The sequence below is a fragment of the Convolutriloba macropyga genome, chromosome 5, assembly GCF_964194025.1.
Source record: "Convolutriloba macropyga chromosome 5, txConMacr16.3, whole genome shotgun sequence".
Lineage (NCBI taxonomy): Eukaryota > Metazoa > Xenacoelomorpha > Acoela > Convolutidae > Convolutriloba > Convolutriloba macropyga.
In genome coordinates this window covers 11,156,865-11,175,479 of record NC_134472.1, presented here as the reverse complement: position 1 = coordinate 11,175,479, position 18,615 = coordinate 11,156,865, and the positions used below count along the sequence as shown (strand labels likewise).

At 39.0% G+C, this 18,615-nt stretch overlaps 1 protein-coding gene across 1 annotated transcript; it reads left to right on the top strand.

Moving 5' to 3' along the window:
* The first annotated feature begins 6,187 nt into the window (after nucleotides 1–6,187).
* Nucleotides 6,188–18,002, top strand: LOC142339791 (tubulin polymerization-promoting protein family member 2-like). Its single transcript, XM_075390057.1, has 3 exons — nucleotides 6,188–6,441; nucleotides 6,960–7,165; nucleotides 17,647–18,002. The coding sequence occupies exons 1-3, from the start codon at nucleotides 6,366–6,368 to the stop codon at nucleotides 17,869–17,871; spliced, it is 507 nt and encodes a 168-aa protein (XP_075246172.1). The 5' UTR covers nucleotides 6,188–6,365; the 3' UTR covers nucleotides 17,872–18,002.
* The last annotated feature ends 613 nt before the right edge of the window (nucleotides 18,003–18,615 follow it).

The following is an 18,615-nucleotide window of genomic DNA, read 5'->3' as shown; positions in this document are numbered from 1 at the left end:
TAAAGTGAAGTACATTAGTAATAATATGGCTCTTGGTAAATTGGTAGCCCAAAAGCAAGACCATGTGTTTCCATTAAGTCAAATTTCTTATGTTATCGAGAGAGCCTTAAGCGTTACCTTTGTCCGCATACCAATATTGATTTGCAAAGCAATCGTCAGGAAATTTAGTTAAGGGGACAGTTGCGATTCCAAAAACCGACATTGCAAGAGAGTCATCTTGGGTTCTACCTTCCTGAGAGAGTTTTGTCTGTTTCTTAATGAACAAATACGATGATCCACGAAATATATTACTTGTGGAATCATAGAGAGAAGGGCATAAACTCGGGAAGCTCCTTAAGGCAAGATCACGGTTGTGACCATTCAAAGCGTTTTTTGAGTCGATAAGCTAGATTGCTTCTAAATCCGTTTTTTAAAAGCAGATCTCAATGAATGAATGACTTGTTCAGTTACCTTATGACTCACATATAGTTGTTGATCTTTGCAAAATATCTTGAGGTCAGTTTTAGTGCACTTGATAATAGTTCTTCCCATAATTGTCATTAGGACTTCAACCGATATAAGTTATAGGGAAAAAGAATTTCAAATGAGAAATTGCTTTGCTCAATGCTTGTTTAGCAACCGTTTTTCATAGATCAGTGGAGGACGCTTTAGAGTTTGTCAGAAGTTTTCTCTAATTTTTAGCACTCAGGCCAGAAGAGTCATGGTTTCGATGCATCTTCATGGCAGACTCGTTCTAATCTTTAACTCATTGAGATTGTTTAAATATGGACTGAGTGTATGGCATAAATTTTGTATGTTCATTGCCCACTTGTCAACTCATATTTGTTTTACGTGGTTGTGGATGTTTCTCAAGTAAGACATCAAGGACTGTTTTATGGTCAGTTAAACACTTTTCTTGTCTTCAGAAAGACTTCGAAAGGCTTTGGAAATTTTTCTTGTTGACATAAATTCATCAAATTCTTTGTATTCATCACTAAATTTTATTGCTTTAGTTCTTCTCATAAGTTCATGGACAGCTTTTACTTCACGGAACAGGGAACCTATGTCCCCATAGATATAACGGTTTTGAAAAGGTTTGTTATTTGAAGCGTCATCCTCAGTTCTTGTTCATGCAAGAATAAGATCAAGTACCACCACTAAGCATTACATTGACGTTTCCGCTTTAGAATTTTTTAATTCGGAAAAAAAATTTTTTTCAAGGTAACGGTGGACTTATTTCTTGGCAGCGTATAAAGATTGCTTTCCAACTAAAAATATGTTTGTAGAAATTCTTTATGAGCTCTGTTTCCCGGAAGTTAGGCCATTAGCTGCAGGGTTGAGAAAACGCTTCCCTAGAAAATTGGGATGATTGGCTATTAGACGGTACATGACTCAGAGTTGTAGTATATGAGGAGTTTAGAATTACTTTCGTTTTGTAGCTCACGCAGCAAAAACTCTCTTGTGTTCTCGCCTAGCGCAGAGTCCTCAACACATAAGAAGCCGACAATTGGCTCATGAGTAACACCAAAACCCCTCCCTTTATGAAACGGTTTAGACCTTTTGAGCAGTGTGACAGCTCGGACATTAGTGGGTGGGCTAAAAATGAGAGAGGCTGTTAGTATTCTGAAAACATATGATTTATTACGTAGGGGTGCGTTAAATAGCAATCAAACACATGGCTACCATAGAAAAGAAATATATATCATCTCTACAGAAGTGATTAAATTGAATATTTAATAATGGGGTCCAAGTGTGAATGCCTGGTTGAATTAATCTACTAATTAAGTTATATAGAGCATAAATTAGATTAATATTTGATTATCCATAAGATGATTACTTGTGGAACTAATAGTTTTTGAGACAAAAAAGAATCGTGGTTGAAATTTGTCAATGATTGTGTTTATTAAGTTTCTCTAATTATTTGAAAATTCCTTTGCATTTGCGTCGTGGTCAATAAAACCATCAAATTCAGTTACTTTGTGTAATTTATTGGTTTATAACGTTGGAGAGTTCTATTCAAGTCCTCGAGTTTAGCACCTCTGATTTAGTGTATTGTCGCCTTTGTCTGCTTAGTGTCCACGTAATTTGTGTCCATGACGTTCCGTGATGTTTCCCTTCGGATTGGATTCTCTTCGGCTTGAAGCGCGGGGTCAACAATCACCTAAGAAACACTATGGCAGTATATGTAGAACAAATTATTAAACGGATTTTTTCAATGTATAGTTATGAAATAATAGCGAAATTTGATGTAAAGATACAACTTGATGATATTGATGATTGACGTATGTTTCAGGGTGCCTTCTGTCACAGATCCACTCCTGGAGGGCCAAAACAAGATCTGAAGAACTAACTTATTAAATAGCGAACGCTTTTTAATAAGTTTATCACAACAATCAGGCTAGGCGGGTTGGGAGAAAAGCACATGAATTTATAAGTGAAATTCGGGCAATGAAAAAGTGATTCCTAAGACGCAAGTGTGCATTCCTCAAAAGCACGTGCAACCCCCAAAAACACGTCTCAGATGTTTAAACAATGATTTACTATGAAATGACACTTACTTTGAATCGATGGGATGAATAACGTAGTGGAAATGCAAACAAAAAAACCAAATTTTTTGCAGCCAAAGAGAAGAACGCATGTTGTCCGTTTGGCCTACCTGAGGTTGGGTTCTGATAGGTCCTCCTCTATCTTGATTTGACTTCTTTAAACATTTTTCGTGGCTAACTTGTACCAAAATTTAGATTCCACCACAGAAGTTAGGTCAGAATATGAAATGGAATCAATCGATGGCTACATATGAAAATCAAGAAAGAAAGCCTATAAATAAGATGTGACTTACTGCCCGCAAAATTGTTGATAAGATCATCTTGCATAATTGTTTAAGATATGCTGTGGGAATTATTTGGGATTAAGACAAATTTCACTTGCCCAATACCTATTTTTCGTCTACAGTACCACAAAAAATTTGGGACGAAAATGGAGCACTGATGATTAAGTACTCAAACCCATCAAAGACAATTTACTTAAAAGTTATGAAATCCAGGTGCCAGACGCGAACAAGATTACAAGTCTTACCGACGAGTAATGGTATCTACCACATAACCTTGTCAAGATCCCGAAGATGCAGGGAAAATTGACTGGTTACTGAATTGAACTCAATTTTCCACTGGCTTTTACTAATTTATTCATTGACCTATGGCCCTAATTTACTGCAAAACATCATTTTTATCGAAATACACTTCATGCAGTTCGTTAAAATGGACAGCATGTTAGCTCAATTGGGTGAGTGGCATTATGACCACTTAGGTCTGCTCTTTTTGCGGTGAGAGGAACCCACAACAAATGTTTCAAAGTATCATTTCACAAGTAGTATTTTTGTGCTAAAAATTTGCTCAATTGAGCGAGTTCCTCATTACAGTGCACTGTACGTGATAATGCACGGCACTACACTGAATCCACAGCAAATGTACTTGAAATTTTTCTATGGATGACAATCTGGATTTTATTGATTCAGCGGCAAAAACTTTCAACGCATCTAAAGAACCTGAACACAATCTTACACTAGACGGGTTCAGCTTTAACATGTTGGGAGGCAATATACCAAATCCAGTGGATCATTTCGATGGAGCACGTCAATCTGTTGAACCAAAAACTGAAGGAGGTTCATCAAAAGAGGATGCAACACATGTGCTTAGATTGATTGGGTCTACTTGTAGGAAAATTCTCTTGCCAGAGGGATGCGAGCAGCACTGTCTCGCAAAAATTACTCAACGGTTCGTTTTAAGCTTGGTGACTAATATCTTTGTCCTGATTGCCTTAGTTGCACCTTTTACTGGAAGTGCTCGTTCGATGCTTAAAGTTATCAGGCTTGCTTGTGGTCAGAATTGTGAGAAATACTAACCACGAGAAACCATTAATTGATCTCTCGTATTGCATGCCAATTTGCCCGTTTTTGTTAACATAATCATACCATGAAGTTACTTCTGTTGTTGATACGATTATATACAATTGCAATTGTCAGACTACAGTACAGATATGTACTTTTTCTTCTTCTGTTGTTGCTTTCTTGGGCATTCAAGTCACTTCCGTGTGAGCATACAACAGAAATTGCTTGTCTCCTAGGCAAAACCGAGTCTCTTATGAATATTGTTTCAAAGTCCGTACTGCAAGCTATCTTACTTCTTGCTTGTCGAAAAAGAGAAAAATTTAGAGATTCTCTAGTTTCTACCGATAGAATCTCAGAGTTGACAGCCAGCACCATACTTTTCAAACGGCACGACTTCACAGCAAAGCGTTTTTTCAAATGCAAAATACAATGGTGAATTTCTGAAGTATACCATTATCGATCAAAAAGAACCAAGTTAAGATACATGATGATCCGGTTGAAGCTGGCGCCGATGGTGGTACCATCTTCTTCCAAAATGATACCTCCCCTACAGAAACAGCGTTAATCGTTAACATGTCTTGAAACATTCACCTGCACATTTCAAAATGCCGAAAGTCTGCATTGCCAGAAGTTAAAATGCCAGGTGTTGCTACTTAACCACAACTTGACTTCCATTGACTTTTGTCAGTTCAAAACGTGCGCGTTTAGTTTTTCAAGCATAGATACGTGACTGTGCAGAAGTCACTTTGAAATTCTGACTAAATATCTCGATCCGCTTCGCGGTTCTCGGTAATGCTAGAATTTCTCAGTGACTTCGAGCAGACTCACGTAACCACTACTTCTTCTGTGTCTTCTCGACACAAATAATAATTAGGGCAGAAAAGATATGTAGTGATGCATTTTTCAAAAAAACCAATGAAACCTTTATCGAGCAATAAGGTGAGACAACATCATGTTGAGCTTTAAACAACTCAAAGTCGAAAGCAATGACAGTGAAAAGCAATGAAATTTTTAGAAATGACAATTTCTCGGGACATTCTGATTTTAGCCCCCTCGGCGTATTGGCCATATCACATACAGCCCCTAATTTTGTGTTAAGCATACCATGATGGGGCGTTATAATTTCATGGGGAATCTAAAATGGGAAAGATACGTGTATGATTTTTTTTCTCTTCCAGTGACACAGGGTGTCCTAAATAAGGTACTACCTGAAGACATGGCAACCCGTGTCGAACTTTTATCCCAAAAAGATATAAGATTATGGGGTGGTCGGGGAATTTTTGGGTCTATCCCATTATAGCCCCCCCCCCCCATTATGGTATAATTGCCATGTTTGGGGGCGGGCTACAGATTATCTGACCACTAAGCTGGGGGGGGGGGGGGCTATAATTTTTAGCATGGATCCTCTATTATCTTTTTGGAGGGTAAAGGGGGAGGGGTTGGGATATAATTGGGGGGGGGGGGGGTGAAATCTAAAATTCCCCCCATTATCCCCTAATGGGATCTTTTCCGTTTGTGCCCCCCGGCTTAGTGGGCGCATATTATTTGCACCCCCAGACGCACGTGCAATATTTTTACATAGTAATTTACTATGTAATGGCACGTGCTCTGTAACTGGGGGGGGGCGCATAACGTACTGGGGGGGGGGGGGGGGGGGGAGGACAAACGGAAAAGATCCCCCTAATGTAACATCGCCTTATCCCGCATAAAATATTACCCCGCTCTTTCATCAGCTGAGGGGTAATTAGGTGGGTAATTACAACACGGGAATGAGAAGCTTAGAACGAACTCGAAGAAAAAAGTGACAATATTTGGATCTTTTTCCGTTTGTGGGCACAAACGGAAAAAGATCCGAAAATTGTCACCCCCCTCCCAGTACGTTATGCGCCCCCCAGATACAGAGCACATGCCATTACATAGTAAATAATTATGTTAAAATATGGCACGTGCGTCTGGGGGCGCAAATAATATCCACCCATTAAGCTGGTGGGGGGGGGGGGGGTGGGGGGAGGGCACAAACGGAAAAGATCTCAATTTTTTTGTTGAGATTAAAAGAAGTATTTCGAATGAAAATTTATTTCCAAGAACTTGCGTGCAGTGTACAATTGAAAATCTGTATGGAGTCACTTTTTAAAAGTTGAATCTTAATTTCCTCGATAGGAGTATATTTAAAAAGTAACGCAATTTGCAGTATGCGTATAAGAGATTCACTCTGACTTTTTCTGATACCTTTCCACAGGGAGGATTCATGGAAAAGAAAGTCGCAGACCAGAAGTCAATCATAATTGACGACTTCATGTAAAATTTTGCAATTCCCACAATATTAGGGAAGACGTGAAATCATTTTGACGCCAGCTCAATTAAAATTCAGCGACATCAACTGTGCTGCTTTGCAGCTGAAAAACAAAGAACAACTGACTCTTTAAAGAAAAGATTCAAAAACTAAAATAAAAACTTGACTTAATAAACAATAATAGAAATAATTCAATAAAAGTGAAACATGACTGATGCACAACTGAAAAACGCGTTCATGGCTTATGCCAACTTTGGCGCTGGAGTGGCTAATAAAAAGACAGGTTTGAGTCTCGTGTATATTCATTTACTATCAGCTCAAATTTCTCTCCCTCAGAATTAATATGGAATAAAAAATATATAATAATCAAAAATATGCCAACTGCTTCTGCATTTATACGTGAGAGACGGGGACTAAAAGTTATGGTTATAGGGGGTGGCTTATAGTATGATCACCTTACTGAAGTCCCCGCCCCTTTTCCTCCTCCCCCCCCCCCCCCCCCAGAACAGGTCCTTCACATTGTATGCTCCCACCTTGAAATTATATTCGTTCAATATGGTTTAAAATTACAATGATTGGGTTTGGTTGGCTAAACGTTTTTAAAACAGTATGCTGGTGTGGGGGGGGGGGCATTGTAATGTTTGGTGGTATAAAGTCTAAGAGCATTAATCATGGGGGGCATAAAGAGGAAAGGCTCGTTTGTATAATGGTAACCAACTCCGGGCGGCTCCAGAGATCCTAGCGCGGGATTGTTGGGATTGTAAAGTGACAGTTGACTCAAGAGTTCATGTATTGCTATAGAGATGGAATCGCGCAACTTCAAAAAGATGGTAGAGACAGCCAAGTTGTTCAAGAAGGGAAGATTGGACGGGGCAGAGATGGACATGATCTACACGAGATGCAAGGGACCGAGCAGGAACATCCCCTGGCAGAACTTCTCTCAGAAGGCCATCCCACAGATTGCACAGGCTGCATTCGGAAGTGTCAGTGAGGACAACCAACAAAAGGTCAAATTCAGGAATGCTTGATAAAGGGGTTCTCTTTCCCATTATAGTTCCTCATGAAATAATAGCCCCCCGGGTCGAGGTGTTACCGCCATTCAACGCAAAATTATGTAGGATAAGCGGTTAATGCGGAAATTTTTGTAAGATAAGCGGTGAATGCGGTGAAATTACATAAATCAGGCGGTGAATGCGGTGAAAAAAACTTTATCGCCTGGTAGCGCTGAAATTACATAATTTAACCGCTGAATTTAGCGGTGAAATTACATAAATTCACTGCTTCGAAAAAAAGTGTCCAACTTTTGTAAGATAAGCGGTGAATGCGGTGAAATTACATAAATTTACCGTTCAACTTAATGGTGAACTTACATAAATTCACCGCTTAGAAAAAATTGTTAAAGATGTTTGAGATCAGCAAAGAATGCGATGAAAATAATGGTGAATGTGAGAGGAATTGTTGGATTTGCCTTCCCACTAAAAATACCCACTAATCTTACATCTTTTTGACACTCCTTCTAAGCGGTGAATTTATGTAATTTCACCACTAGAGTAAGCGGTGAACTTACAAAAATTCACCACATTTCATCGCTAAAATATGCAATTTCACCGCTAAAAATTGCAAATCTTACAAAAATTCACCGCGCATGTTTTGCAGAAAATAGAGTGAATTTGATTTATATTCAAACAAAAAAGAATACAATTTAGTGAGAGATGGCGCAGTGGAAGAAGAAGTGGATGACATGCAGGAGGTGAGAGGTTCGGACCCTTGTTAGGGCGGTGAAATTACATATTTTAGCGATGAATAGTGGTGAATTTTTGTAAGATCACCGCTTAGTCTAGCGGTGAACTTGCATAATTTCACCGCATTCACCGCATTTCACCGCAAAATTATGTACGAAATTTGCGGTGAAAAAACTAACTTTTCACCGCTTATCTTACATATTTTTGCATTTTTTTCTCGACCCGGGCCCTCATTATGGGGGGGGGGAGGTGTTCTATAGGTTATTATCTTTATCTGACCCCAAAGCTGGGGGGGGGGGGTATAATGAGAAAGACCTAATAAAGGTTTAAAGGGCGGTTGGTCCATTTTTTAAGGCCACCGGCTACTTTTGAGAACAGTTGTTTTGAAATATTTTGTTGAGTCGTTACCATTATAGTTTTCTTAATTGAGCGGGGTTACAATATAGGCGGGGGGGGGGGGGGTGGTGGGGGGTGGACAATAATGGGAACCCCAGTCTAGACCTGAAGTTATTAAAAGACCGGGGTCCTTCCCACTATAGCCCCCCAGCTTAGTGGTCAGATAACCTATAGCCCCCCAATCGTGGTAATTAATGGGGGGGGGGGGGGGCTATAATTTTATAGTGGGGGGGGGGCTATAATGGAAAAGACCCGAAAACTGTCTTGATATAGACTCGTTTTTGTATATGAAAAGAATTTGGCTGGACTTATGAAAACGACTTTAACTAGGGTCCTCGATCGTGTAATTTAATTCATTATTTACCCCAACCTGGAACTATTAGGTTTTTCATAATTCCAGGTCTAGATTAGTGAAAAAATCCTTTTTTGTCACAATAGGTCTTGACATTCAAAAATTCAGATTAGATGCCCCCTTAGGTACGCAGTCCCTGGTAAAAAAGTGTGAGTGTGAGACATTACATACCAAATCATTGGGTTTCTACAGCACGCGCGCTTCTCTCATTGCAAATAAAATGAAATCAATTGGCTGAAAGGGCATGAACGATCTTAAAACAATCACGTGCACATCTTAAAATACCAAAAATCTGCGATGCCCTAAGTTCCTACTTATCCAGAAGTTGACTTCTGTTGACTTTCGTCGGACTAATACGTGCGCGTTTCATGTTTTAAGCATAGTCACGTAACTCTGCAGAAGCCACTTCGACATTCTGATTCTGATATCTAAAACCGCATCGCCGTTCTCGATAAACGCCAGATGTTTTCAGTGGCTTCAAGCAGAGTAACGTATCCAATAAGTTGGGGGTTTTGATGAGAAACATCCTAGTTTACACACTTTAGTAATTGCTCTCAAACGAAGTTTGTAGCAATTAATCAGTCCTGTCGGTCTTTTTTAATGCGATTTTTCGCTTGGCCAATTTTTCGTCCTCAAAAACGGGATAAACAGGCAACGCCAAGTGGGCATTAAGTGCTCTTAGAACTTTTCAGCTCTGTTTCAGCTAAAATTGTGTTGGAGACGTGTACTTTTGGTTCTTAGAAGTTGAAGACACCCCCACTGTTGACCCCCCCCCCTACTATTGCCGCCACTCTCCCCACCACTCAGATGCCCCCACCCAACTGTTGCCCCGTCCCCTGCCCCATCAAAACCCCGGTGCTCCCCACCCCCTTGGCTAGCTAATGACCAAGTTTTTTTGAAGTTTTTAGAAAAATTTTGCCGTTTTTTCGGGTTCTCTAGGCTCAAGAGCCAAGAAGCCTCCTCTAGGGTTTGAAAATATGTTTCTCTATAGTTTCTAGATGTATTGGATTGTTTTTCAAGAATTTAACATTATGAAATTTAGCGTTTTTTTTTTTTACAAAACTTAAAATTTTTAATTTTTTTGACGTTTATTGTCGTTATTCGGGTTTCTTTTCGCCTCAGGGTTCAAGAAACCTCTGATAGGGTTTGGTACAATATTTTTAAGTTTTTTTTAAAGAAATGTTATTTTTGCTTCTCCAGCCTCAAGAGCCACACAACCTCGTCCAAGGTTTGATAGTAGGTTAATTCGTAAATTCTAGATGTAAAGGAATGTTTTTCAAGATTTTAATATCATGAATTTAATCAGTTAAGCTTTTTGAGTCTTTTGAATTTTTTTATTTTCCGGCACCAGGTTCTAGGGACCTCTTCCAAGGTTTGATATAAGCTGTTGCATAGTTTTTAGAGTTATTGGAATGGTTATCAATATTTTAGTGACTCCAGTTTTTGCAATTCTTTGATAAAATTTAATATTTCAAATTTTTAGAAAATTAATATCTCGAAATGAAATCTGGAAATTTTCTTTTAAGTTTTGCAATATTTATGCAATTTTTTAAAATATCAGTTTTTTTCTATTTGATTTTTTCACTAATAAGGCTAGAAAACTAAAAGTTTTGAGTCGAATCAAGCTAAAGGTAGCCTTACTAAACCCTGGCTAGTTACTGACGAAGCCAACCGCTCGTCGGTTGATTGAGAGCAATCCGCTCTACGTTAGTTGTTTACGTTATATTTTTTAATTACTTCCAAAAAAGATCCAACTGGTCATGGATAATTGGATGCGGATATGAAATGCGCCTCTCCTGTTTTGCAACCACATGCAATTTTTAGAAAATTGTAGGAGGTAATTTGTTACCAGAAAATTGGGTCTTTCCCATTTTAGTCCCTCCCCCAGATTAGATAACCTATAGCCCCTCAATCATGGTAATTATACCATAATAGGGGGCCATAATTTCATGGGGGGCTATAATGGGAAAGACCCGAAATCTGAATGCTGTTCATCATATTCGATAAAAAATATTTCATCAAGTCTTAGATTTAACAGTTGGGTCCAAAAAATGCAAATCAATGAACAGAAAGATAGCAAGTTTTGAGCTCACAGTATCAAATTTTTCACTTGAACATTTTAAAACATCGACAGAATTTTGATGTCTCAGCTTGTTTGGGAGTTCAAGAGAAGTGGTTTTTTAAGCATCAATGCGATTTAAGAAAATCTTAAATATTGGTTGGTTGCTAGCCGTCACCAGACTCGCAAAGGCTTCAGGTACTCTCTTTCTCTAAATCTAAGAAATGGGCTGTATTCGTAATCTTTTCTTGACAGTAGTTTACACACATGAACCTTAAGTTTTCAAAATTGGATGAAAAAGTAACCACCATTTGGATTTGATCTTCTTTAGATTCTCTAAGCTGCCTAGTTGTTCAATGGCTTAGTGCTGAAGCTGCCGGGAAGGTCTAAAAGTTAGGTACAAAAGGTTATTTTTGGGAGTCCTAGAGTCCAAAATTGTGCAATCCTTCACGTTTTAATTCTTAGATTATTCTGAAATTGACGTTAGTCAAAATAAAAAAAGGTCTTTTGCAAGCCATAAATTTTCTAAGTGCGTTACTATGGACTATACGTTTTGGTTTTGCAAACTTAAACATCAAAAATAATGTTATTTTGAGGTTTTGGATCTGAAGGCGCAAATGAGAATCAAGCTTGGTAAGGAGTTACCAGATAGATTTAAGTGTCAATGGAGTGGTTTCTTAGGACGTTAACATGAAGATATTTAGCAACTTTAACATGATTTTTTCATTGCTTTTGATAAATTTTCGGGGTTTGTTGAACTTTGAGGGAAAAGAAAAAGTTTTTCGAGAGCTTATGCATGGGTTAATGCCTAGATTTTAGTTGCATAAATTTGATGTTGAGAACATTAGCGCCAAAAAACTGAGCAACTTTTAGTTTTGGCTAATTGTTCTAAAATTTTAATTGCTCTCAAACGTAGTTTATAGAAATTATATTAGTCCTTTTCGTTTTTTCTGCGATTTTTCGCTTGACCAATTTTTCGTCTGACCCATTTGAGTTTTCATCCTCAAAATCGTGATAAACAAGTAACGCCCAGCGGGCATTAAGTTCTCTTAGAGCCTTTCAGCTCGCTATTCTCCAAGTATGCGATTCACAAACGGTTTTTGAGACTTTGGCCCCAAACCCGCCGCCCCACGGTTCTTCACCCCAAACCCCCCGCCTCACATCTCCCCCCCCCCCCAATTCAACCTCCCAATCCGTACCCCTGCATTTTGTGCAGGCCGTACGAGCCCTATGCATCCAACGAACCCTCTCCCTCCCCACCGTTGCCCCCCAAACTTTGGCCCCCACCCCAACCCCCACCCCCACTGTTGCCCCCAACCCCAACACCCCCCGGTGCACACCCTCCCCCCAACTTCCCTCACCTCACGCCCCTTCAATTAAGCTAAAGTTAGCCTCACTAAACCGTGGCTAGCTACTGATGAAGCCAACCGGTCGTTTGAGAGCAATTCGCCCGATGTCAGTCCGTTATGTTCATTTTTAATTGCTCAAACGACGTTTGTCGGAAATATATTAGTCTTTTGGTATTTTTTTGCGTTTTTCCGCTTACTCGATTTTTTTCTGGGCCATTGGACATTTCGTCCTCAACAAGCCGATGCCGATAAATAGGTAACACTTGGAGGGCATTAAGTTCGCTTAGGGCGGTGCATGTAACGCTTAGGCCCTTACGCCTAACCTGTCTCCAAGAATGCGATTCACCATTATTCTTGAGCCCCAGCTGGATACTGCTCAAGCAAACGGCTCGCCGGTCGTTTGAGAGAAATTTGCCCGACGTTAGTCGGTAAGGGTGCTAGTTCTTGCGTCGGTTTGTCTCAAAAAAATTTGTTTCAAATCATTTTTGATTCCATCTGTATTAATAATTTTCAACTGCTTGTCAAAATTCTGCGTGTCTACACTTGGGGAACGTTTTGAGCGTTAGAACTGAGATTTTGTAAGATACTTACATTAACAACAATTTCTGGAGAAACTTTTTCTTGCTCACTTCTTGTCCTTTTTAACATTTTTGTTATTTTCTGCCTGACTGTTGAATATCAAATTTTTTTTTCTTGAAATTTTTAATAATGCCTTTTTTGATTTTTTGAACAAGAAACCTTTGTATTGCAGATGTTTAGTGTAATCCCTTTCAATGCTATTATTTTTGTTTTTCTGTTAGTTTATGAAAATTTAACTCTGTTTGGCTGGAATTGCTCCAATGACGTTCGGGTCAAGACAAATAAAGGCGTTTTAAATTCTTATTTCCGCTCTTTCCCCATTATAGTCCCCCACGAAATACTAGGTCCCTTATGGTATGTTCAGCGTGATTGGAGGGTGGGTTATAGGTTATCTGACCACAACAGTGGGGGCTATAAAAAGAAAAGACACATTGTTTTAATGTATTGGACTGTATTTCACGACTTTTCCTACTGTTTCGTTTTTCGTATGTTCGTTTTAAATCACCATTTTGATGTTTGACATCTGACTTAAGTCGCTCTGTGTTTCAATTGTATTGAATTCAGAGTTCATTAGGAAGATTGTATCTTTTCCGTTTGTGCCTCCCCATACGTTATGCACCCCCAGTTACAGAGCACTTGTCCTTACATGTTAAATCATTGTGTAAAAATATGGCACGTGCGTCTATGGGTTGCAAATAACATGCACCCACTAAGCTGGGGGGCACACAGGAAAAGATCCGGAAAACTTACGAAAAAACGTACACGCTCAAAAACCGCTATCAATGGAAACGGAATAAACTAATAAAACCGGCACAATAAGAATTGAATTTTGAAGACTTAATTGTGTCAAGTTATCAGAGTGTTTTTTGTGGATAATATTATTGTTCTACAAATCCTCTTTTTAGTGGTTGGGTACCACATTTATCGAATTTAATGCAACTGCAGATCAACTTAGAACACTGTTTGACACTAAAAAAAAATTAGGCTCTCGTTAATTTTCATATTCCCTCAATTTGGAGGCTGAATTCACCATATCTATTGAATCTAATGAAGATGCGGAAAACATTGGAACATTTTTTGGCTGCTAGAAAAATGGGCTATATTTTTAATTGCTCTTGAACAAAGTTCATAGCAATTATTTTTATAAAAGTGTGTGTCTTTTTATGGAAAATTTTCGCTTGACAATGTTGACTTTTCGAGTGACTTTTACGCCCTCGACTTTTTGCGTTTCGCGTGATCTAAAATTCTCTCTCAATCACAATTTCAAGCAGCTGAGCTCAATTGGCGGCAATTTAAAACTAAAATTCAGATGATAAAGGCGCCGAAACTGGTGCCAATTTTTCACTTTAAATCTTAATAGTAGTATATATTAACCTGCAAATTGGAGGCTATTTGAAGCCCCTAGTGAGTTTCTTAGTTCCAATCACATCAAGTTGCCCCTACGCCCCCCCCCCCCTCCCCCCGGGGTGAAGCAGGCTGCAATTGATTAGAATTAGAGCTCTCACTAGTCGTTCGAGAGCAATTCTGCCAACGTTAGTGGTGCCATTTTTTACTTTTAAATCTTAATAGTGGTATATGTTAACCTCTAATGTGGTTATTTGAAGCCCACTATTGAACTTTTTAGTCCCATTTAGGCTCCCCCTCCCTCCTTCCTCCCGCCCCCGCCCGACTGAAGCAGACTGCAATTGATTAGAGCTCCCACTAGTCGTTCGAGAGCAATTCTTCCGACGTTTTGTTGGTTATGCTCTAACTTTTAAAATCCAACACCGGGATATTGAGTCAAGGGAGGGTATTTGTGGACATTTTGCCGACTATGTTTGCTATTATTGTTTACATAAATAGATTACGCTTAGATTCTTAATTTGATACAGTCTTTTGAGTTTTTGTTTTTTCAACGTTGAAGTGTGCGACCCAAGCCATCTCCGATCAGACTGAGTTTGCCGCCCACAGGGGGTAGCCGACCATAGAGATCACAATAGGTTCTGATTAGATCAACATGAGGCGGGCACGGGGGTATCAGTTCGGATGCGCACTTCATCCTGAGTTTCCATTATAGATTATAGTACAATTGATTTCGTTTTTGTAAAATAACTAAAAATTGTTGTAACTCAATTTTAACGAACAATTGAATTGACATTGGTTTTAACTAGTTCCTCTTGTGCAATTTTACTTCATATCAAATATAGTCCGATATCTCGTTTTTTGCAGTTTTCTAGCCTCTTCAAATTTCCATTTTTGCTCAGATGGACTTCTTTCTCTACTCAAATAGTTGCAGTCAAAGAAATAGCAAATAGAATCTTAGAATAAAAGATCTTTTCTGTTTCTGTCACCCCCCGCATAGGTGGTGCACATTATTTGCATTCAAGGCGCACGTGCATTATTAACCATATTTACATAATAATTTAATATGTATTCGAACGTGCTCTGGAACGGGGAAGTAGGGGGGAAATATCCCTATATTCTAGCTCAAGTTTTAACTTTTAACTATTAATTTCTAATCAACAGCTCATTGTGTTCAATTGAACTGTCAACAAACAATTTTTCTTCCTTAACTCCTTATATTTGTTTTTGTTGGAAAATTAGGGAATAAACTTTGGAAATGACAAGAAACTACATAGGATCTTAACTATAACTACATGCCATAACTACAGGCCAAATGTTTTCTCAAAGTTTTGTTTGCCAGAATAATAGCCGGTCGTTTCTCTCAAACTATTTTTGTGTCGCAGAATCTTTTGTGATTTCGTAGTTTTAATTAATCAAAAATAAGTTAGATTTTTTGTAGATTTGTCACAGTTCACGCTGTTTGATTCTTTCTTCTCACAATCCCAAGTTAAACAACCAACAATATTATTGGATAGCAGGCCGTGCGATAGTTAAATAGAATCTTTCAATCTTGCGTAATCGATGACTCTTTCAATAAGAATTGTTGAAACTATTCTAATCCCACAGTGTATTTTTTACACCTGCTTGCAATTTACGAGTTGTTATGTTGCATTTTACTATGTAAAAATTGTATGCCAGATAAGCTGGGGGGGGGGGGGGGGGGGGGCAAAACAGAATAGATCAATTTTTTCAGGAAATTGTTAGTTTGGTAGTTTTTCTCAGTTTTTGAATTAACCTTTTGTCCAAATTGTTTTAAAAGTTGTGCATAATTGTTAAGAATACGAGATTGATAAATTGGATCTATGCTGATCCCCCCCCCAGTTTTTTTATTGACCCCCCAGTTACAAATTACGGATCTTTTCCGTTTGTGCCCCCCAGCTTAGTGGGTGCATATTATTTGCACCCCCCAGACCCACGTGCCATATTTTTACATAATGAATTGCAATTTAAGGACACGTACTCTGTAACTGGGGGATGCATAACGTACTGGTGGGGGAGGAGGGGGGGCACAAATGGAAAAGATCCCAAATTAAATGTTATATAGCACGTTGCTATGTATGAAAATAGCACGTGCGCCTGGAGTCATAAAAGATTTATGCTCACTAAGCTGGGGGGGATAGAATAGATCCGATAAGCCATGAGACTAATATGATTGAAACATTTAATCAGGTCTCTTTGTTCGTTTCCGAAAATCTTTCGGCTTTGCTTTGTTAATCGTTTTACTTCTCGAACATTTTCTCTTTTCACGGTTTTCACTTCGTGCCTCACTCACTATCCATCTCTCAACTGACGTCAAAATTTTAAGTCAATTCAATATAACAAATACAGCCAATGCATAAACTGAGGACGCCGGGTCTTTAAATCATAGAGGGCAGCCATTAGAGCGAATGTTGATTGAAGTCAGGGGTCTTTCCCATTATAGCCCCCCCCCATGAAATTATAGCCCCCCATTATGGTATAATTACCATGTTTGGGGAGGTATAGGTTATCTGACCACTAAGTTGGGGGGGGGGGGGCTATAATGGGAAAGACCCGAAATCAGTACCAAGCTTATTCACCTTCACTTTAGAAATTGAATCCTATGGTCTTTCCGATTGAAGTCCCAGCTTAGTGGTCATTTATCGTTTACCCCCCCCCCATCATGGATAGCATACCATAAATTAGTGTGGGCTATAATGAGAAGGACCCGCGAATCATGCATAATTATAAAACATAACTAAAACTACTCACCAGGCTCGAACATTTTTTGACACTTTGAAAAAATGCACATTTTTGGACACTCTGCTGTCTTAAATGCATCTTTTATCTTTTCTTTCTGTATCCCTATAAATGCCAAAAAAGGTCATTCAAAGATTCAATTGCGGCTATTTTCGGCAATCTGTCGGCGATCTTAAAACCTTGTGATTAATTGCTCTCAAACGAAGATTTTAGCAAATATATTAGTCATGTTGGTCTTATGCGATTTTTCGGGTCTTTCCCATTTTAGCCCCCCAGCCTAGTGGTCAGATAACCTATAGCCCCCCCCCCCCCCCCACCAATCATTCTAACTATACCATAATGGGGGCTATAATTTCATGGGGGGCTATAATGGAAAAGACCCGATTTTTCTTGGTGATTGACTTGATTGACTTTTTGTCCTCAAAAACGGGATAAACAGGTATAGCGACCAGCGGGCATTAAGTGCTCTTAGATCCTTTCAGCTGACTTGTTTCCAAGTATGCGATACACAGAAACTGTTCTGGAGACTTATACTTATTGTGTGAAGAGCGGTTCTTAGAGGTTGAGCTAGCCTCACTAAACCGCGGCTAGCTACTGACGAAGCCAACCACTCGCCGGTCGTTTGCGAGCAATTCACCCGACGTTAGTTGGTTGTGTATATAATTGTATTACCTCGGTGCATTTTTTGCAACGCTTTGAAATCGACATCACAAAATTTTGTTCTAAAGAATAAGCAAAGCCAGCTAGCGTAAAAACATGATGTAAAACTGGTGGTAATCACACGTAGTAAGGGGGGTAACACCTTTGATTTTTTAAGTACGCGGCTGGTGTAATTTTTCAATGAATATGGAACCATCCCTTGTTCATAAATCAACCTATTAGGATTTCTAATCCCTTCGCATATTGACAGGTTAGACAAGCGATAATAAGCAAGGCTCCTGGCCTCAATACCAATATCAACATGTCACGTGACGATGTCGTGAACAGACTGACAGACACGAGAGGTTATACTGGAACCCACAAAGAGAGGTTTGATGCAGAGGGAAAAGGAAAGGGTATCGATGGTAGGGAGGAAAGAGCTGCCAACTCTGGATACGTCTCTGGGTACAAGAACCAAGGCACGTATGGACGATAAAAACCAACGATTGTTTATTGTCCAATATGTCACAGGAAATTTATGAGCGATAGGTTGATATACATATGATTCATATAAATTGCAATGAAAATTATTGCTAAACAAACTTTGAATAAAACTTTTGAATCCTGCCCATTTTAATTGTGTGATTGTTGGCTTTCTTTCATCGGCTTTCCTAAATGCAATGTTATACAGCACGCTACTATGTAAAAATAGCACATGCAATTGTGAGGGGGATGGAGGGGTTGGGGACGTACAAGATATATGCCCATTAAGCTGGGGGGGAGTGGGGAGAATAGATCCATTAGTCGTATGTAAGAAGCAGATGCTTTATCTCAAAAAGCTCTGATCCATCACTTCGTAAGAAAAAAATTTCACACAAAAATGACAATTTTTAGGGACAAGTTCAATTGGGGTGGCATCAGAAGGAAACATAAATACATAAAAATTAAAAGTTGCCAGGAACTAAGGAAAAACATTGCTAATATCGATAAATAAGTTATTTCGAAATTTTTGTAATACTAGGAAAACTGTAAATATCGATATTAGGAACCACCCACACAAACAAACCCACTTATACGTGTTTAAACCTACTGAAACAGATAGTTCTTTGCATGTAAATTTAGGAGCAATGAGCATTTACTTAAAACAAGGAAGCTCGATAGTGTGCAATTGCACATAAGGTTGCGACCCCGGTCATCCAAAATTTTGTCATGATTGTCTACCAGATGAGGAACAGATAGA

Excerpts from the sequence above, each read along its gene's own strand:
- LOC142339791 (XM_075390057.1), top strand. The coding sequence starts at position 6,366 with ATGACTGATGCACAACTGAAAAACGCGTTCATGGCTTATGCCAACTTT. Across the intron at positions 6,442-6,959 it reads AGTGGCTAATAAAAAGACAG|AGATGGAATCGCGCAACTTC; the intron begins GTTTGAGTCTCG and ends GTATTGCTATAG. Across the intron at positions 7,166-17,646 it reads GTGAGGACAACCAACAAAAG|GTTAGACAAGCGATAATAAG; the intron begins GTCAAATTCAGG and ends GCATATTGACAG.